This window comes from Chrysemys picta, chromosome 4 (genome assembly GCF_011386835.1).
Source record: "Chrysemys picta bellii isolate R12L10 chromosome 4, ASM1138683v2, whole genome shotgun sequence".
Taxonomy (NCBI): domain Eukaryota; kingdom Metazoa; phylum Chordata; order Testudines; family Emydidae; genus Chrysemys; species Chrysemys picta.
In genome coordinates, this window is record NC_088794.1 from 91860644 (window position 1) to 91882686 (window position 22043).

The 22043-nt window shown below is 43.1% G+C and overlaps 1 protein-coding gene across 2 annotated transcripts in view; it reads left to right on the plus strand.

The window, feature by feature from the left end:
* The window catches only part of UBR1 (ubiquitin protein ligase E3 component n-recognin 1), a 147986-nt gene that overhangs the window by 46975 nt on the left and 78968 nt on the right, over positions 1-22043 (plus strand). For both annotated transcript variants that reach the window (XM_008169906.4, XM_005284635.5), the window contains exons 15-23: positions 535-715; positions 4127-4188; positions 8478-8588; positions 10618-10683; positions 11339-11440; positions 12325-12388; positions 17148-17272; positions 18582-18634; positions 19905-20007. In XM_008169906.4, coding sequence (XP_008168128.2) covers positions 535-715; positions 4127-4188; positions 8478-8588; positions 10618-10683; positions 11339-11440; positions 12325-12388; positions 17148-17272; positions 18582-18634; positions 19905-20007 — 867 coding nt within the window. The remainder of the gene's footprint in view (positions 1-534; positions 716-4126; positions 4189-8477; positions 8589-10617; positions 10684-11338; positions 11441-12324; positions 12389-17147; positions 17273-18581; positions 18635-19904; positions 20008-22043) is intronic.

Sequence of the window (22043 nt, forward strand, 5' to 3'; positions counted from 1 at the left end):
TGGGCTATTTGTCTGATTTTATTTAGCAGTGCAGGAAAGGAAGGGGATGAAAAATTAAAGGGAGAGGGAGGAATCCAAAAACTGAAAATGGGCAAGTCACAATCTTTGTTTTCAAAAATCAAAACAAAATGAGATTTTAAGTCAAAACAAAATGGACAATTTTTACTTTGAATTGTGGATTTGAAATGAAATTTTTCATTTCAGATTTGACAGTCAAATTCAAAAGATTTTATAGAAATTCACATTTTTCCTTGGAAAATTTTGATGAAACGATATTTTTGATGGGAGGGGGGGATTTTATGCAGGTAAATAGTAATGATTAATATATAGGTTTAACAAATGGGCAAAACTTTGTTTTCTGTAGCCTTCTACATGTACATTAATATATGGACCTGTACTAAGGAATAAAGAAATAACTGTCATGGATTTTTAGTGACCTCATTAAACCATGAAAACAAATGGCAGGAGGATGAGGGGTGTATTTGTGTGTGGGTTTTGTTTAATGAACTGCATTAAAAATCTTTTCCATTTTAGGAAGACCTGTTGCTGGAGGCTTACAAAGAGTGCCATACAGCTGTGATGAGGTGCAGCACAAGTAGCCATTCACGGGAGAAGATAGTGCTTCAGTTATGTGGCCACACTTTGGAAAGCAAACGTTACAGAGTGTCAGTAGACCCTGTCAGCATACACCTGCCACTGTCCAGGATGCTTGCAGGTGAGAATCAACATGCTTTATTTTTTGAATTGCTTTTTGTAATTGGAGTTTCATCTTTCATCTCCTCTTCGTCATTCTTCAAGTATGTTATTTATTCTCTGGCATTGTCCAAAAATGTATTTATAGTTTAAATGTGGAAAAGTAGTCTAAAATTTGTCAAAATAGCTATTGCTTTGTACTGGGTTTAAAAGTTAAATGTGGTTTCTCTGGAAATTATTGTTACCCAAGTTAGTGTTTTTATAGCATCAGAATAAGTATATTGAATAAATCATGTGACTATAGTATATTTTTAGGAGGGGGAAATCTCACTACATAGGAAATGATTTTAAAATTTTACTGTACTTTAAAAACAGATTTGAACTTTTTCAGAGGCAATGCTCTGGTCCCCTCCACCCTGAGTTTCAAATTGCAGAGTGAGTGCAACTTGCTTATCACCTGTGGCAGTGTTTCCCAAACGGGACTCCACTTGTGTAGGGAAAGCCCCTGGTGGGCCGGGCCAGTTTGTTTACCTGCCGCATCCGCAGGTTCGGCCGATCGCAGCCCCCAGTGGCCACAGTTTGCTGCTCTAGGCCAATGGGAGCTGCTGGAAGCGGTACGGGCTGAGGGACGTACTGGCCGCCATGTCCAGCAGCTCCCATTTTCCTGGAGCAGTGAACCGCAGCCACTGGGGGCCGCGATCGGCCGAACCTGCAGACACGGCAGGTAAACAAACTGGTTCGGCCCACCAGGGGCTTTCCCTACACAAGTGGCATCCCAAGTTTGGGAAACACTGACCAGTGGGAAGGAGGAGGGGATAATTTGCAGCACCCTCTTTTGTCAGGGAGCCTTCTTTCCTATAAGGTTGCTGTGACACTGAGTCTTGCGGGGTGTACGCGGGGGAGGGGAAAGAGGGTGGTTTTTGATGGTTTGGAAGAGTTAGCAAATCAGAAATATTGATTTTAATATGAACATACAAACCCAAAAGAGAGCCTGCTTAGGGACTAGGGGCCCTAACCTGCATTTAAAAATTCAGTCCATAACAGAGAAAAACAGCATGAACAGACCAGTGGCCAAGCTTGGCACACACAAAATCCCAGTTAGTAAACAACAACAACAAATTTTTCTCTCACCTTCCATAAACATCTCAAATCTTATACCCCTTGACCTATACAAAGAGATGGGCTTTGCACTCTAAAGGTCAAGAAGTCTGGGTTATTTTAAACCCAGATGATTTGGGGAGAGAGCATGAACTGCAATGGGAATGCTGTGCTGGCCTAAACTGAGGAAACTCTGACACTAGCACTTCCATAGACCCAATTGTAGCCATATTTCATGGGGGAACAAGAGGCAATCTCTCAAGTCAGCTAGTCCCAAATCAGAAGCTGGGCATGAACAACCCAGGATGGATCACTCGATTGCCTGTTCTGTTGATTCCCACCGAAGTCCCTTCAGACAACAGGGCTACATGATCACTGTCATTACACAGTATGGCTCTTCTACACAGCCCTAAATAAGAACATACAAAAGCAACACATTTGTAAACTCTCCTCAGAAACTAACAGGTAAATTAGTATAGATCAGTGGTGGGCAACCTGCGGCCCGCGGGCTGCACGCAGCCCGTCGGGGTAATCCACTGGTGGGCTGCGAGACAGTTTGTTTACACTGACTGTCCACAAGCATGGCCAGCTGCAGTTCCCAGTGGCTGTGGTTCACTGTTCCTGGCCAACGGGAGCTGCTGGAAGCGACAGCCAGCATGTTCCTGCAGCCAACACCGCTTCCCGCAGCTCCCATTGGCCGGGAATGGCAAACTGCAGCCATTGGGAGCTGCGGGCAGCTATGCCTGCAGACAGTCAATGTAAACACTGTCTTGCAGCCCACCAGCGGATTACCCTGACGGGCAGCAGGTTGCCCACCACTAGTATAGATCCTGGGGCACTGGTATCATAGTCATGACCAGATCCCCTGCCTAACAAATAAGCACTTGCATTTTGCATTAGTTTCAGTTTCCAAGTAGATTTAAGATATAGCCCTATGTAGAGCATACTGCAGTAGGCTGATCTTGAAGTGACAAAGATTACAGTAGCTATGTCCACACTTAAAATAGAGGAATGGCTAGGTGCTAATCTGGAGAGTGGTAGAGGGGAAGCTATCCTAGGTGCACGTGATCATTTAAAAGCCACTGAAAATCTAAGACCTCCATATTGCTTCCCCCACTCTACCATTATCACCATGGCATTCTCTGGACTGAGCCTTGGCTAATGTACTTCTTTCTATGCCCCATTTGCTGCTAAACACTGACAGATGCTCAATTGCATCCTCTGGGCCATATGAACTGGAGATGTAAAGCGGGGAATTTTAGGAGAATGGAACTCTGTCTATTCATGAGACCACTTCCTTAACTCCTGAGGGAAGATCCTCAGAACAGGTCCCTCACTGTGACAAGGAAATTGCAGCCCTGACTTCAGACTACAGGAGGCAGTAATTAGTCCATGGCATGTATAACATCCAATCCTGCAGTCTCTTATTCTAACCCAAACACCAGCTGGCCACACATAGTAGATCTGCAGACTCTGCATGAGTTTGCACAGACAACTACCTGGGATAATCCCATTATGGTCATGGTAGTCAGGAAATCTTGGGATAACTCAGAATAATCATAATCTATGTGGATTGCAAAATTCCTGGGCAGTGTTGGCTTTGATGATTTCATGTTCCCATAAATCAAGAGGAACTTCTTCAACTCATATAGGGACTTTGTGGGGCAGCAGGGCAATCTAAGCACCAACCATTTGTACTGTCTTATCACAGGATTTACAAGCCAAATATATTTACCCTATCAGACTTAGTTTTGAGGGAAGATTCTTCCTACATTTAGGTTGCATGCAAACAGCAGAGCTACACATCCTTTTGACCATCACCACCATTTAGCTCTATGCTGCAGAGTGCCTAGCTGAAGAGAAGGAAAAAGAGTTCAGCAGTGTCAACCACTGCCCTATATCTTACTACCATCAACATCTCTTCTTCTCCCCTTACCCCCAAAAAAAGACACACCATTTTTCATGCCAGTCCAGATTTTCAGGTTGAACATGAAGGACCTATGCAGCGAGTAGCTATTGCTTTCCCTAAAGTCCAAATAAAACCAGATGCTGTTCCTAAACTGTATTTCTTGTCACTGCACTGGCCACGAAGGCAACTTGTATCAGATCTTGTAATCTTTAGTGAGAATGCTCCCTTGATTACATAATACGTGACCACAGATTGCCACTTAAGCACGAAATCGTAAGTTTGTAAATACTATTTAGCAAACTCTGCTTATAGCTTGTCAGGTTTATCTCAGATTTGCAACACTTTGGTCTAGCATTTATAATCTGATTGAAAAGCTAATTTGGTTGCCTTTGATTTATGGTGACTTTTCTCTTCTTTGTTCTATAGGCCTACATGTACGATTAAGCAAGACTGGAGCAATCTCAAGACTGCAGGAGTTTGTGCCTTTTGTAAGTGTCTGCTTCAGATGGTAACTGAGCTTGGCTTTTATTGCTGAATTACTTTCTGGTGAGCATCTTAATAGTGAGGGAAGAGAAAAGATGGTTAAACACTATTTCTAATAGTTTTCTAGAGCAAATTGTGCAGAAAAAGAAATGGTTGGTTTGGTTTCTTTTTAAATACCAGAGAGCTCCCTAGGAATCCTCTGCACTAAATCAACATTATAGGAAGGAAAGGACATACAACCTTACTTTAGAGGCATTACTAATGTTCAAGAGAGAGTGCTAAATCCTCTGTGGTTAACTTATTCCCTGAAAAATAATAGTATCCCACCTGTCAACTGTTCTGTCTGTACCAGCTTAAAATTCCTAGATGACATTTGATCCCAGGTTTTCTGTGTAGCATTACAATGTGCTGCTGTTTTGACTCAGAGTTCAAACTGTTCTCTTTCTCAAGAGATATCTGTTATATGTTTTGAACAAGTACTGCTTTTCCCTCAGTGTTCTTATTTTTGTACCCCTAGAGATTCAATGCCTAGTAAAATCCTTCCACTGTAGCGGGATCAATGGTACTACACTATTTTCTATTGTGCCAATTGCTGTAGTAACTAATTTTTCTTCTTCTTCAAGTATGTCCCTGGGGTGCTTCACTTCAGGCTGCATCTTTGGAGATTTTTGATAGTAGTCATGTGTCCTATACATCCTTGTGCCCTGCACCAAGGCTATATAGGGCTGCGTGGTTGAACTAACCCCAGTTCCTTCTCAACTGCTTCTGCCTGAGACACAGCATTAGGTGCCTTTCTATTTGAAAATACACTGTCTCCCACACCCACCCCGTTCTGGCCGAGCGCACACAGAAGTCAAACATGGAGCTGAGCTGGGATTCACCCAGTTATGCCTTGTTAACGAAGTCCATGAAATCGATAACACCATCCAGAGCCTTTGGCAAACGTTGAAGGACAGAGGACACCTTGCAGAGGACACCTTGCAGATGTTTGGGGGGAGGGATAGCTCAGTGGTTTGAGCATTGGCCGGCTAAACTCAGGGTTGTGAGTTCAATCCTTGAGGGGGTCATTTAGGGATCTGGGGCAAAAATCTGTCTGGGGATTGGTCCTGCTCTGAGCAGAGGGTTGAACTAGATGACCTCGTGAGGTCCCTTCCAACCCTGATATTCTATGATTCTGTGTTGGTCCGCAGCAAATCCAACCTGGAGCATGACCTGGCTGTCAAAGCCAACTCTCTGTTCATTGATCAGGAGAAACATCTGAGAATGCAGAAAACCTTCCCCAATACTCTTAGGCTGGTGGGGTGCACGTAGGCCAATATAGCCCTAAAGATAGTTCTGCACTGATTAATGAAATCATTTGTGGGGGAGGTTTCCTCGGTTGCATGCAGTGTTTTAATATGATGTGATTTATATTTTCACTTATTAAAGGATGTACTAAATAGGAATAAAATTCTGTCTCTCTCTCGCTCTCGGTCTCAATCATTTTCCCCCTTATAGGATGGGGGAGGGGTGGGGCTTTTTCCTCAGATCACTTTTGCTCTCCAGGCTTCAAATGGTGCCTCACTTGCTGGGAAGCTATCCTGGTCAGTGATGGGCATTTCCAGTGTATCCACTGCCTCGGGAGTTGCATATTCCTCAAAAATGCTCTAGCTGTTCTGCTTTTAAGGGTAGGGTCGAAGAGAAATCATGAGATAAGGCTCAGACTCTTCATGATGGAGCATTTTCTCCACCCAGCTTCAGACCTAGGCCAGGACAAACCCCCTGACATCAGTCTGGGAGTGAACACAGTTCCCCTTTGATTTTGGCATGTTCACCTGGATCTACTTGAGGTAAATCCTCGGGGAAGACCCATAAAAAGGTGACCATTCTCCTCAGAAGGAGTCTACTTAAAAGAAGTCTTGGTGTCCTGCAACTAAACAACTGGGTACTGTTGAGTCTCCAGGTACTATCAGTATTAACCTCATGTGAGTGGCTCCAGGCTCTTCTAAGAACAGAGGCACCAAACATGCTTTCGTACCAAGACTGTCTATACTGCAGAAGCAGAGCTCAAGAGTTTAAGCACTCCTTTTCTAAGAAGGTGGTACCTATAACTCCTTCGGTAATGTCTGTACCTACATCATTCTCCAGTTCATTCTCGGTACCAGGTAAATGCCATGCCTCTCATACAATCTCGGTGCCTTCTAAGACATCCTCATTGGTATTGACTACATCTACCAGGAGAGACCTATTGGAACAGCTTATGTCTGCAGTGGTCATGCAGAGAGCATCTTGGTTTCAGCTTTAAGAATTTCCAAGGGAGGCCCAAAACACTGTTGAATATGGTGGAGATGCTTTGTCAAAGAAGAGAGACTTGCATTGTACCCTGAAATTTTTACATTCTGGATTAGTTTGATCTCCTGTGTTCATTCACTCCACAGCTGAATTCCAACAACTGCAAATGTTTTACTTACAGCTCTTAAAATCTTCTTGAATTTTATAAGTTGCATTGTCTGTGAGGATTGCACATATCTTGGCAGATCACTGATGGAGACATAATTGCTGATGTCTCTGGGTTGACTTGGTGGCTTGGAGGCTTAGAACCATCAGTGGAAATGTATAGGAACCATAGAAGGGATCAGAACACTGAGGAGATAAGTTTACGGTGGCCCTTCCTATTGAGGAGGTTGGCAGATGCGTTCTGTATAAGCTGGAGCTTCTGTCTTGCAACCAGATAGTGATTTACAGCATTTTAGTTTGGACATGAGGAAAGTATGGATCACTGTGACCAGATTCTTGTCCTGGAAGAAGGAGTGATGTTCCCTATCAAGGTGTAGGTGGAAGGCACTTTTCACCACTGATGCTGCCTGATTATATATAATTAGGAATGACCTTGAGGATTCACACCACTTTTATCAACGGGGAGTGTGGAGCAAATGCCTTACATGCAAGCGGAGACCAAAGTCCCAGCTAGGTTTTCAAAAGTTTTTGTCCTTTCGACCAGTATCTCTTCACTCTTGGATTTAATTTGAGCCAACTGTTCCCCATCTGTGAACTGCTCTCTTGTACAGTCTTGCAATGGTGCCAATTACATGTTGAATGTGAGGTATGCAGCAGGGTGTCACCTGCATGTTTTTGGGACTGGAACATGTGATAGCTTACCACCTTTTCAAGTAGTTCCATGTAGACTTTGAAGAAGGAAAGGATTGCTGTGGGATCTCTGTGTACCTTTGAGGTCCTCTTGGAGAGGAATGGTTGGAACCACTGTAGTGCTGAGATATCTACTCCAGACATGTTGTAGGCAGGTCAGTAGTATGTTGTGATCAACTCTATGGAAAGCTGCAGAGCGGTCAAGCAGTACGAGCATTGAGATGTGGCCTTTATTGCCATAAGGAAGACATCTTTTAGTGCTATGAGTGCTGCCTCTATCTTGTCCCTTGGTTTGAAGCCTAACTGAGTAGCATCCAGAATGTTGGCAGATGTCATATATTGTTGGAACTTGATTACTACTTTCCTGATTTTTATTTAGCTGTAAAGCTGGTCTGCATTAAATGTTGACTTCCTGAGGATTGAGTAGACTATTGCATTTTTCAGGAAGGTTGAAAGATTCACTTCTTGGAAGATAATGTTGAAAATTTCTGTTGAGTCGGCAATATTATTATTCCCTGGTTCTCCCAGCCAGAAAGGGACTGGGTCTGCTTTGCAAGTGGTGGCTCAAATATTTCTATGGGTTTCTTGAACTTCAGTGGGTGTGATGTGGCCAACTCAGGGGTAGGAGTGGGACTTAGTGTTTCCTGGAACAATTTTAAAAGGTCTGCCTCAGAGTTACTTTCCTATTTGTGTTATCTTTCCTACTAGTAAGAGAAGGATTCCTTACAGTGGCTGCTTTGGGGCTGATGTTTGGATTACATAGATGAATTGATTAGTCAGTTCACTCTACAGAACAGCAGTTGTCTCAATGTAACATGGGCACTGATACTAGAGAGATACTGCAGAGCCCCTGCACCCATGTGAAGTCCATTTGAACTCACTGAGGCTCCACATAACCACCTACCTGGTTCAGTTTGCTTGATCAGGGCTATGTTGAGCACCAGAGTAGAAAATAAATTATGATGGGATCAGAAGGCTTTAAAAGGGGATGCCAAAAGGAAAACTGAGTTCAAAATATCCCTCTGTCCTAAGAAGTACTATTTTCTTTTGTGTCCAGTTTAGGTCTTTTGTATTATCTTGTAATCACTGATTTTTATTTTTTTTTATTCGTCAAGATTTCTACTATATTAAATCTATTGACCGTTTTAACTACTTTGATTTTTTTTAGGAACAATTCCAAGTGGAGCTGCTAGTGGAATACCCTTTGCGCTGTCTAGTGTTGGTTGCTCAGGTTGCTGCAGAGATGTGGAGAAGGAATGGGCTCTCCCTAATAAGTCAGGTACTCTCTGTAGTATGTATTCGTGATTGTGTCCTGTTAGTTTGTGCCAACATTTCCCATTGGTAATAAGGATGGCTGATGCACCTGATCCAGAAGAAGCTCATGTGGTAAGCCTGCATAACATAAGTATAAATTACTTCTGGGGGAATTGTGTGCCACTGCATGTGCGCAGAATTCACGTCCCCTGCAGATTTCTTTGCTTCCCCGCAGAAAAATGACACACTGACAGGGAAGCAAAGGGAAGCTGCAAGAGCTGTCATGCACCACTCCCTAGCTGTGCAGATACATTGTTTCAGGCACCCAGAGCAGCTGGTGGAGAGGTAAATCACCACAGGGCTTGGGACTCTCCAGCCAGTGGCTCCTACCCTGAGCCGGTATCAGCTGCTAGTCCCAGCTGGACTGGAGACAGGAGAGGACGGGACTTTCTCTTCCCCTGGAAGGAGTGGCTGGGGCTGTGTCAGACCCACCCCCAGAAACCACCTCCAGGAAGCTCAGCATCCTCCCCTGCTTCCTGCCTCCATAGCTCCTCAGCTGCGGGAGGAGGGTGACTGTACGGGGAGCTGCTCACCCATCCGCCCAACCCCCATGCATCCGGACCTTCCATACCCAGACACCCCCACCAAGCCTCACCCTGTACACCCAGAACCCCCCTAGGCCTCCATACCCAAACCCCATCCCATTGAACCTCAGCCCTTGCATCTGGAGTCTCCTGCATCCAGATGCCATGCCTCTGGACCCCCACTCCTGCACCCAAACTACCCCCAACTGAGCTCCCTGCACTCAAACCCTCACCCTGATGAGCCCCATCTCCCTGCACCACCCTGAACCCCCACATCCATACCCCCACACCACTGACCCCCAACTAGCTGCATCCAGACCCCCACCAAGCCCCACTGCCCCAGCACCCAGGCCCCCCTGCTGAGAACCCCACACCCAGACCCCTCCACTGAGTCCCAGCCACCTAGAACCCCCTGTAGAGTCCAATTGCCCCTGCACCTGGAACCCCCCCCAGTGAGCCTCTGTGCATCCAGATCCCTCCACACCCAGACCCCCCACTGAGCTGCCTGCACCCAGATTGTCCCACACAGAATCCTCTCACCCCACACCTGGATTCCCCCCCATAGTGATCCCCCTCCACACTTGGATCCTGCCTGGTTGAGCCTGCTTGCCCCACACCTGGTGCACCTGGCACAGAGGGGCAGGGCCTCAGGGAGTTTGGGAGCAGGTCCAGGCCTTGTGCTGTGTCAGGGTCGGGGTGCAGCCTCGCCACTGAGTCTGTGTCCCAGGGGTGGGAAGGCAGCAGGGTGATCTCCCACCTTTGTGCAGCCAGTGGCCTGTGCTCCCCACTGCCATGCTGGAGCTTCTACATTTATTTATTGACAAATAAAACTTGATTTTTTTTATTGCAGAATTTTTAATTTTTTGTCACAGAATTTTTAATTTTTTGTCACGGAATGCCCTCAGGCGTAATAAATGTAAATACCAGGGTACTACTTAGCCTAGAGTTATCATTGTGTGAAAAAATGTAAAATGAAGATCTGCAAGTCCCAAAGGACTCTTAATGGGGTACCTCTTAATTATCAATAACAAGCACTTCTGTAGTGCGTTGTATTTTGTAGATGCCATGGAAAACTAAAGGCAAAATTCTGCCCTTTAGATACATGAATATAATCCCCTTTTGTTTCAGTGTGAAATAAGAATGCTCCACAGCTTTGGAGAACCTGGGATGTTGTTTAACTGGTGAGGAGTAAGTGATTAATAGCTGAAGATGTTACATTTACCTTATTTTCCCTATTTAGTGGGTGCATGTTAATCTAAGACTATGAATTGAAACGAGAGGTGTAATCTAATGGATTGTACAAAGACTTGAAAGTCACAGTATCCCAGTGTAGGCTCACTTTAAACTTCTGGGAACAAATGTTTGAAGCTTTTTTTTTGTGAAAATAGAATGTGCAGGAAATATAAAGGAATTTTTTAGATGACTGTTTTTTCTCTAGTGAAACTTTGTTTGTATTATTTATTTACACAGGTGTTCTATTACCAGGATGTTAAATGTAGAGAAGAGATGTATGATAAAGACATCATCATGCTGCAGGTAGAAACCTTTTAAATTACTGCCGACACAAAGTACTTCCCAGTTCCTTGTCTCAATCATCAAATTTTGTGTGGTTTTGCTTTTAATTTTAATTAGTGCTATGTAGCAACACAAATTATAATAAGCTTCCCTATATCTGGATAGTACCGATTGCACAAATGACCCAACCGTACATTGCAAGTCATACGATGTAGAAATTCTTCTCTACTTTTTATTGTAATTTCTTGTATGCTCTGCACCACTTTCCCCATCTCATGTTTGAACCAAACACAGATCCTCTACCTTGCCTAGTAGTTGAAAGCAATATACTTATGAGTGACTTACAAAGATGGCCAGATAGGATATTTAAGTTAGTTCTTTAGTTCTGTTTTTGGGTGTGGTTTTAATGTCTGTTAACCCTTGAAAGGGAGCTAAGACTTCCAAAAATATCAAGAAGCTATGCATTGATTTTTCAACTGAAACACTTTATAACATTAATTTGTGTAGCCCATAATTTTGTGCTTTAAATCTTGAACTGCTTTCACTGTGTACTTAGCTCTGAATTTGTTAGCTTTATTTCCTATTTAAAATTGATGTTGAAAGAGGGATATTTTTCATACTTGAATGAAGAAATTTGATGCTAACTAAAGCTCTTGGGATGTGGGGTATCTGGCAGATTGGTGCATCGTTTATGGATCCAAACCTTTTCCTGTTGCTGATACTACAGAGGTATGAGCTTGTCAATGCCTTCAAGAAGATCATGCCCACCAAAGACCAGGTAAACAGCAAGGAACTATTCATGAACTCTCCTCTTTCAAGGTTATAGAACATCAGCAAGGAAACTAGCTCCAGCTGTTTCGCTGCAATCATAAGACCATACCAAAAATAGTAACATACGTTACAAGTGATCCAATGGTTAGCTAAGTGATTTTTTTTCTCCTCGGTAGTAGAAAGTTTCTTGTTCTCAGTGTAAAACAAATAGGTTTTGCTGTCTTCAGTGTCTCTGTCCAAATTGCTTGCTAGTTACCATACAATTCAAATAATGTTAATACTGGAATGGCATGTGATTTTATCAAAGAAAAGCAATGCGTCTTTCTCATCTAATTCTCTCCACATTCTGTGTTAATATCTTGTTTCAGGATGTTTTTGGTTTGCATCCTTTATCCTCTGTATGCATTAAGTAGGATTACTGTTTGTATACAGAGCAGGTCTCTCTATCAGTACTGTTGTCTGATAAAAATCAGGAAGCTTTTCCCCCTCAATACATCTGTGTCTTTTAAGGCATATTCATGTATCTTTTTATTCTGAATGCAGTTTTCCTGATTTCTTCTGTCAATTCTTCAGGGTATGTAGGGTTTTCACCTACCTCTTCATTCAGGACACAATTTTCCCAGTTATATCCCTTCCTACTATGTTAATTTTGCATTTTATTCACAGAACAATACCCACAGATGATCGTCAAGGCAGTCTCTCCAGATTGTAATGCTTCAGGTTGGAGGGTGGTTTTCCTATTAAAACAGTAAATTGGTCTCAGCTCAAATGTTCACAATGTCATCTATGGAAACCCTTAAGTTAAATGGGAAACCCAGGCTTGAAGTTAACTGCATTATTCCCTGACCCAGCAACTTTTTTTGTTTAAAATTTTTTTTTTTAAACCTATAGGATTTGACCAAGCAATGTAATATATTAATAGAAGAAATGCTGCAGGTTCTCATCTATGTTGTGGGTAAGAAACTCTGTTTACAGTAAAAATGAGATCTGATTTTTGTGGTTTGGGATTTCTTTTGCTTTTTGGATTGGCTGTAATTTAGCTTCTTTTCTCTCTGTAGGGCAGTAGTTAAAAAGCTATGGATATTTGCTGCTGGAAAGGACAGACTTGATGGATGACCTTTTCCATTAGACAATTCTCTGTATTTTAATTTAGACAGTTGGGGTTGACACTGGCTAACTCTTAAGTAGTTGGTTCTGTGACACACAAACATGACATCTGAAACTAATGTGTCTTGTATACAGTATAGGCTGTTAGATAATTCCACAATTTGTTATTCAAGTATAATATAAAGAGAAGAACCTATTCCTTAACTTTATGCCTGATATCCGTTATCCTGATGTGATGATTTAACTAACTAAAATATTTCTAACGTTATATACGTTGCTGTACCATATAGGTGACAATACTTGAGAAAGCAAAGCAAATTCCTATACCTCACCAAAGAAACTTTATTATAATAAAACAGTAATAACCCTGAAGATTTGGATTTGTGATGACCGGGAGATAGGGTTTCCCAATTTCGGCTGGATGTATTCCTGGAGGTTTCAGCACATGACATAATCTTTAATTCCTGGAGACTCCAGGACAATGTTGGAGGGATGGCAACCCTACCGGGAGAACCACTTGGTGAATTGCCTGCTAGGTGCAAAGATTGCGGACCTCTCAAGGCATCTAGACAGACTTGTGTAGTGCTGAGGAGGAGCTGGTGGTTGTGATACATGTAGGTATCAATACTTAGGGAAAGGTAGGAGAGAGGTTCTGGAGGCCAAATGTTAGGCAAGAGATGAGAGTCCAGAACCTCCATGGTAGCAGTCTTCAAAATGCTTCCAGTTCCACATGCAGGGCCAGTTAGACAGGCAGAACATTCAATGCATGTATGAGATGATGGTGTTGGGAGGAGGGATTTAGGTTTATTAGGAACTGAGGAACCATTTGGGAGATTAGAGAGGCTACAAAAACAGAAAATCCAGTAATAATATGGGACTTCAACAGTTGCCATATTGACTGAGTATATGTCACCTCCAGATGGGATGCAGAGATAAAATGTAAGACCATTAAAAAAAAAAAGTCTCCATTCAAGAAAGAGATCTTGGCGTTATTGTGGATAGTTCTTTTAATGATCAGCAGTGGTCAAAAGGGCTAACAGTATGTAAGAAATTATTAGGAAAGGGATTGATAATAATAATGAAAAAAGATAAATCCATGGTTAAGCCACACCTGGAATACTGTTTGCAGTTCGGATCTCCCTATCTCCAAAAATATATTCGAATTGGAAAAAGCACAGAGAAGGGCAACAAAAAATGATTAGGTGTATGGAACAGCTTCCATATGAGGAGAGAGTAAAAAGAGTGGATCTGTTTATCTTAGAAAAGAGGTGACTGAAGGAGGATACAACAGTTCAATTAAAATCATGAGTTGTGTGGAAAAAACAAATAGGGAAGTGTTATTTACCCCTTCACTTAACACAAGAACCAGGGGTCACCCAATGAAATCAATAGGCAGCAGGTATAAAACAAACAGAAGGAAGTACGTCTTCACACAATACAAAGTCAATCTCTGCAACTTGTTGCCAGTGGAATGTTGTGAAGGCCAAAAGTATAACTGGGTTCAAAAAAGCATTAGATAAGTTCATGGAGGGTAGATTCCATCAGTGGCTCAATAATTGTCCTGTACTGTTCATTTCCTCTGAAGCCACTGAGTCTGGCCACTGTAGAAATACAAGATACTGGGCTAGAAGGACCACTGGTCTGAACCAGTATGGAGTTCTTATGGGCAGCAAAAAAAAATTTGACAGATTTTTTTTTTTTTTTAACTTTCTCCCTTTTGCCCTCAAATATCGTTCGGGGAATAGTTTCACAAATTTTGTCCTATGAAATATCTGTACAGGAGTATAGTTCTTCTTTGACTGATTGCATCTGTCCATTCCACTTCAAGTGTGCGCACACCCAGTGCACTAGCGTCAGAAATTTTTCCCTCCAATGTACCCATCAGTATCTTTTCTCATGCTGCTGTGCAATGGTATAAAGGGTGGAGCCAACCTATCTCAGTTCTATTTATCGCCTGTAATGATTGTCAGAATGTTTTATCTTGCTGTTTTAGGTGTTTCCCTTTTTCTTAGTGTTTTATTGTTTAATAGTTGTTTTATAGTCTTAGTTCAGGGGTCCCCAATGCAGTGCCTGCGGGTGCGATGGTGCTTCCATGTGCGCCCGTCTACTGGCCACCGGACAAGCAGCCGCCAAAATGCCGCCGTGAAGCGGCAACGTCAAGAGGCCCTGCTGCCTCTTGACGTTGCCGCTTCACAGCGGCATTTCGGCAGCTGCTTGTCCGGCGGCCCCGGTCCCCGGTGGGTAGTCGTCCAGCGCCTGCCCACGGAAAAGGTTGGGGACCACTGTCTTAGTTTATAGTCTTAGTTTAATTTTCTACTATTAGGTTTCCTTTTTTACTCGTTTACTTAGTATAACTAGTTCCCTCTAGATTGGGTTCTGATGCCCAGGGCTAGGGCATGCCTTAGTCCCCAGATTTCAAACTTTGCGATGCATGCAAGAACCCAGTGCCAGTCAGTGACCACACTATGGGTGCCTGAAGTGCCTAGGAGAAGCTCACATTAGAGACAAGTACCAAATCTGCAGGGACTTTAAGCCAGAACTAAAAAAAAACAAAAGAACAGGGAGGTCAAACTAAGCATCTTAGGGTGACAGCTTTGTTCCCATCCTTGGAGTCTTCCTGCTCAGGGTGGGCACCAAGTGCCTCTGCTTTGGTCAGGAGCACTCCCACTGCGATGGGAGAGTCTCAGCGCCAATCTCCTTCTCCAGTACCTAAGAAGCAGCACTGGAGATCTGTCATCCCAGGTGAGCAAGGTCCACATCCAGTGATCAAACTGGGAAGAATAGTATCTGCACCAAAGAGTGCTTCAGCACCAAGCGCACTCTACCCTCAGCAGCAAGAGAGTCTCCTGATGCCATCAACACCCAAGGCATATGCCACAGCACACAATCTTCTGAGTCTCTTGGTGCTGGTTTCTCTGGGAGTCCAGCAGACATCTTGACCATTACTGATGGACAATGTCACGGATTTGCTGGCTACTAGTGTTCAGTACCCAATACCATGGGTACCCTGTGGACACTCTGGTACTCCCTCATACGCAACCCGGCTATGATTTCCCCAATGCTGTCCTCTAAGGACTCCTGGCACCACTCTGGCATCAAGAGACGCCTCTCTTCCCTGGCTAGATAAGTTAGAAGTGGGATCTTGCATGTCATGGCTGCGTCACATAGGCCTTCAGTCTCCTCTGAGAAGTTTTCGCCTCTTGGTATCCAGCAGAGTCTCCCTGTTGGCTGGCTAGTAGGGAGCCATGATTAGGAAGAAATTGGGCTCCAGTGCCATATCAGTGGCTGTATTGGAACTCATGGATTTTCCTGCTGTCTCCAAATCCTCTCCATACCCTTCCCCCTCTACATTCGCCAGTAGACATTGTGAACCTGCATGGCAAGAACTACAGGAAGCCACTCCCAGTGCCAAGCCGAGTACTGAACACGGGGAACCTGCCTCAGTGAATCTCCATTTGGAGGGACTGGGCAAATCTCCACCTCAACTAGTGTTGGATTCCTCCTCCTCATTGTCCGAGTAGTATCTGGGGTTTCCTCACCAGCGCCAGACAATTATTGGGCCCACCAGGACCTCTTACAGAGGGTGGCTTCCTTGCTAAATATTCAAGTGGAAATAATTCACAAGAGTTCATGCAGATTGGTTAATATCTTGGGATCTTGAGAAGTGCTCCCAATAAAGGAGGCTGTTCTGGAACCCACTGCAGTGTATTATGGCAACCGCTATCTTCCCTGCCTCCTAAAGCGCTGAGTGGAGGTATCCTGTCCCCTTCCAGGGGTTTAAACAGTCGCCCCCTTCCCCTCCCCCCTGTGAGGCAAATCCACAGTAAGACCAGGGCTGTTCTCTCAGTTGCCAGACTCACCCCTCCAACAGAGCCTGCAGTGACTCATCACTAAGTCTACGTCTACACTACCGCGTTAAGTCGACCTACGCTACGCAACTCCAGCTACGTGAATAACATAGCTGGCGTCGACGTACCTTAGGTCGAATTACCACGAGGGGTCGACGGGAGAAACTCTCCCATCAACTTACCACACTTGTCTTGTCGGGGGTAGAGTACCAGGGTCGACTGGAGAGCGTTCTGCTGTCGATTTGGCGGATCTTCACTAGGCCCGCTAAGTCGACTGCCGGTGGATCGATCTCAGAGCACTGATCCCGGCTGTAGTGTAGACCTACTGCAGCAACTCAGCTTCACTAACTCATCCCATAAACAGAGCCTGCAGTGACTCATCCCTCAGGTATGCTGAAGTAGCTTATCCCTGAGCAAAGCCTGGGTCAGATGACCTCCAGGCACAGGTATAGGCTGCTGCCCCGAATGGCGCAGTCCCACAGTTTGGGGACCATTGGGGTAGAGTGTGGCTCCACCTTTTTTGTAACACTGTGTAACAGTAGGAGGCAGCAGAGAGGGCATGCACTGACCTGATGTACAGCTGAGGGACGCTAGTGCACTGGGCATGCACGCATCTGAAGTGGAGTGGACATGTGCAACACATTTTGAAGAAGAACAATAACAGAGCAGGTTAGTAACTGTTTTTCTGTATGAGTGAATCAGAAGTGTATTTTTAACCTTCTTGTTTTCCTTTTTTCTCCTTTTATGGCTTCCTGGTAGGGGAAAGATACGTGCCTGGAGTGAGTAGTGTGACAAAAGAAGAAATTACTATGAGAGAAATTATTCATCTGCTCTGCATTGACCCAATGGCTCACAGTGCTATTGCCAAATCTTTGCCTGAGAATGTGAGTCTATTTTTTTTTTTTTTGCTTCCTTCCCTCTTCTACTGCCTATTTCTTTAGTGTTTTACTTTTTCTTTTGATGGAAACCACAGATTTTGGATTTAGAGTTACAGTGAAGTATGACTACATTTTGGTAAGATGAGTGTTTTCCCCCCTTGTTAAAGATAAATGCATGGTGCTCTTCAAGGGAAATTTAACAACCGTCCACAGTTAGTTGTGTGTCTGTGTCCTTCAGACTGGCAGCCTGCAGCCAAGAACATCCTAGAACCAGTCATTGTCCTAGTACAAATATACACATTCATAGTATGGTTCTAATCTGAAAAAATACTGTAGAAGGATTGCATTTTGGTACTCAGGGAGCAGGAGTTTTGAGTTTATTCTGAGTCATAGTTACTAACTAAATGACAAATATTTTTTTAAATTATTTCTTCTGTTGGACCTGCAGAGCTAGTGCAGCTGAAAGAGAGGGAGCTGAACTCTATTCCATCTTATGCATCAACAGTATTATTTACTAAATTCTAATCAGTTACCATTGTGCAAATCTATTTGAAAACAATTGCACAGGTGTAGTTGAAAGTATAGTTTTGTCCTGCTGAAAAATTTACTTCTGATAAAGAACAAGATGGAAAGAATTCATTTTAACTGTCATAGCCCAGACTGATTTTTATAGGGCTGGCAGTTAGGAGAAAAAACCCTCATTTTGCTTTCAAATTGAGTATATTATGAAAATTATTGTAAACCCCAAACATAGATTCCACGGATGCCATTTTTAGAGACTAACCTTTCAGAATTAAAAACTGTGTGGCCTGCCCTCGCTTAATAGTAAGGTGAAAAATTGCTCTTTGGATGGGGCACAACTCTGATAAAAGTAATGTCTGAAGGTAGTTCAGTGAGCAAAGGAGTCTTGATGTTCTCTCTTGGACATCCTTCTACATTTCCCATTCCAGGGGTGGGAGTACTTATTATTTTACTCATCACCAAATTTGTAATTTGAATATCTCAATTTTGGATGAGCATTGACAAAATACATTAGTCCATAGGTTAAATATGGAATTGATCTAGATGGCTCTTTATACTTACCATGCAAACTGTCTGTGGGTTTTTGTTGCAGTAATAATGGCGTATTTCACAAGTGATCGATTTGAGGTGATTTTATTAGAGTAGATACAGGCTGGTATAGATTCTGATACTGATAGGTTAGTCTTACATGTTATGAACTGTCATATTTTAGTCCTAATATTCTAGACTGTAACCTAATACTGTAGTATATATGTGTATGTAAAAATATGCTCTGTGTTAAATGTTTTAACAGGAAAACAATGAAACTGGCTTGGAGAAAGTAATAAACAAAGTGGCTGTATTCAAGTAAGCTCTTAATACTACTTTATAGATAACATTCAGGTGAAGGGATGAGAGCTCTAAGGATTCATTTACACTGCAATAAAAAAAATCCACGGCACTGAGTCTCAGAACCTGGGTCAATTGACTTGGGTTTGTGAGGCTTATGCTGCCGAGCTAAAATTTGCAGGGTAGACACCCAGGCTCTGAGACCCACCCCATTCACAGGGTTTCAGAGCCTGGGCTCTGGCCTGAGTCCGAACGTCTGCTCTGCAGTTTTTAGCCCCATGAGCCTGAGTCAGTTGACCTGAGCCAGCTGCGACCATGCTGCTTGTCTTTTATTGCAGTCTAGATGTACCCTAATTAGACTGTTGGTCATGCTACACAAACTCCTCTCCTGTTTTGTAAGCTTGAAATACTTTTCTATACACAAATGAAAACAAATATAAGTGGAGTCCCCATACTAATGGAGGAGATTTTTAAAAGCTCACTTTCTTTTGTGGTAGCTGGCCACCATACCGCTACCTGCCCTTTTTACCTTTTGAAAATCTCCCCTAATGTTTGGTTTAGACTGCTCTTTACTTGTTTACTTTTCTGCCAGAAAACTGTTGGCTACCATCTGTAGGTAGAAAAGATCCTTTTCATAGGCAACCAAGGAAACCATCGATTATGGTACTTTGACATCTGAATTGATTTTGGTCAGTTATGATTCTGTCCAAAAAAACCAACAACCACACAACAAAAACTTCCAATTCAATTGCTGTAGTCTCCCTTATTCTGAATTGCTTGTGGCTTGCTCTGTTTACATTTAACCAAAGGGAACCATAGATATGGCTAGAATTTTTGTTTTGAGGGTAGGATGGGGGTTAAAAGAAGAGACCTTTCAGTGTACTTCACTGGGAAGCATATCATTATGTTACTTAGATTAGTGCCTAGCTTGAAAAGGAATTGAAGATTATACAGTGAGGCACAATGCAGGCCAAATGTCTGAAATTCTAGGTGAAAGTTTTAATTAATTCATCTGTGAATAATCTCCTGGTGCCATGTGTCAGAGAGCAATGGGCAGGATCCATAGGAAAGTGTATTGCTGGTAGTTAAAAACTGGTAACTGAATTCTGTTTGTACTTTGTAATGTAATGAAGTTGCCATCCTTGTTTAAATATGCAGAGCCAGGTCCCATTGTGTTCCGTTTCACTCTTAACATTTCCTTAGGAAGTAATTACATTACTTGCTGCTTGTGCTATAAATAAGCACTGAGGATGTGTTGTTAATCCATGTATTGTAAATGTTTTTTTAGGAAACCGGGTGTGTCAGGCCATGGAGTTTATGAATTGAAGGATGAATGCATGAAAGAATTCAATATGTTCTTTTATCACTATACCAAGACCCAGCACAGCAAGGTAGACAATGTGAAGGGCAGAGGAGAGCACAAACTTTTGTTCTCTGCTTAAACAAACCTGGTGAACTGAAGGGAGGGATGTAATGGAGTCTCAAGATGTTAGAGTGCTTAATAATATATCTCTGATTTATTTCTTTTAATGTATTCTACTTAATCCTCGAACCATACTCATAGGGAAGCTAACTTTTGTTTTTTTGACAGAGGAGACAGCAAAGATGTTTTTCATGTGACAAAAACTGTTCTTCTGTAATTAAGCTGTAAAAAACTACCATCAATATTCTAGTAAAACATTATTCAAATTCACAAACACAACTCTACTACACAAAGATAATCTTGATAATCTCCGCTTCTGTGCAGCACAAGAAAATATCAATGTGGGTTTTTTTGGTGTACGTGTAACTTTTTTAAAAACAAAGAAACCGTTTTAATGCAGCTGTGAGTCCAGGACGTTTAGCCTGGGAATTTTGAAAGGCGCCTAAAGCATTTAGGTGCCTGCCTCCCACTGAAAATCAGAGAGAGTTGAGTGCTTAAGTCGCTTGGATCCCTTTGAAAACTCCAGCCTAAATTTTCAGTTTTTTAACAGGTGACAAGCAATGTAGGTTAATAAAAGCATTATCAGATTGCATACTGGAGACAGACTCCATCTAGGGAACAAATTATAGAAAGTGTAGTGAAGACACAATGGGACAGCTCCTCTGCCAGTGTAAATCCATGGAGCTATGATAACTTACACCAGCTAAGGATCTACCCCAGTGCTTTTTAAGAGCAGTACCTATGTGGTTTTCCCTTCTCCACCCACGCATTACAGGTATTTTTTTCCGCTGTTTCTGCTACAAAGTTTGAAATCTCCATTTACTCTCTTCATGTTTAAGTTCAGCTAAACCTTTTGTTGCACACTACAACTTCCTTTTATGTATGGCAGTAAAAGGAATTAGGTCTCTTTGGGATGCCAGATGTCACACAAGATTGTTAAGCTCTAGTAAAAAATACCTGTTAGAAAAATAAGATGCCAGGTCAAAAAAAGACAAAATACTAGCTCACCCAAACAGGGGAAGAAGCATAATTTGGCCCTAAATAAATGTGCATAGTTCCACAGTGCATTTAAAAGATTTGAAAATATATATATATTATCTAGTCCAGGTCCAGAGGCCCTCAAAGTATGGGGTGTGCTTCACTAGGGGGGCGTGGAGGACTGTCCGTTGGGCGCAGGGGGGGAGGGAGCGAGCACCATCCAGCCCCTCCCCCAGCTCTGCTCTGGTCCTGCCCCCAGCCGCATCCCCAGCTCCTGGCTCTGGCCCTGGCCCCAGCCTCGGCGTGGCTCCGCTCCCAGGCCCGCGCAAGCCCCCAGCAGCCATGACTCTGTTCCCGGCTTGGGGCAGAGGCTGGGAGCAAGGCCAGGAGTTGGAGCCACACCTGGCCGCAGGCCCAGCTACCAGCCCTCACCACAGCCTGGCTGTGGTTCTGCCCCAGCCTCGGTCCCGCTCTCAGCCCCACACCCCAACCTCGGCCCCCTTACCCCGTCCACTTCTCACCCCAAGCTGCAGCCCCACTCCTGGCCCTGGCTCCAGGGGTGGGGAGACATTGCCCGAGGTAAGGGGGGGGGCGTGACCCTCAAAAGTTTGGGGACCACTGGTCTGGGCAAAGTGAAGTAATTGCGTTGCTCATTTGTAGTATAATACAAATCAAAGCAGATCTTTACAAATTATTTTTCAATTTTTTTTTCTATCTTTTAGGCCTCCCTGGATGAGCAGTATTGTATCGAAGTAAAAAAAAAAAATCAAACTAATATAAATTTGCAAAATATATTAAATATGGTTACCCATAAAGATATTTTATTAGATGGAGAGCTATCTTCACAAGTTTTTTTTCTTCTTCTTTGAGATGTACTGATCAAAAGAAATACTATACAGGATCAACACATTTTTTACATTCTTGTAATAGGGGAGAATTTAAATGCATAGGCTCTTTCAGAAAGAATTGACTTCCTCATAGATGTTCACAAGAAAATATGTTGAATTTGTATTTGTATAAATGGAT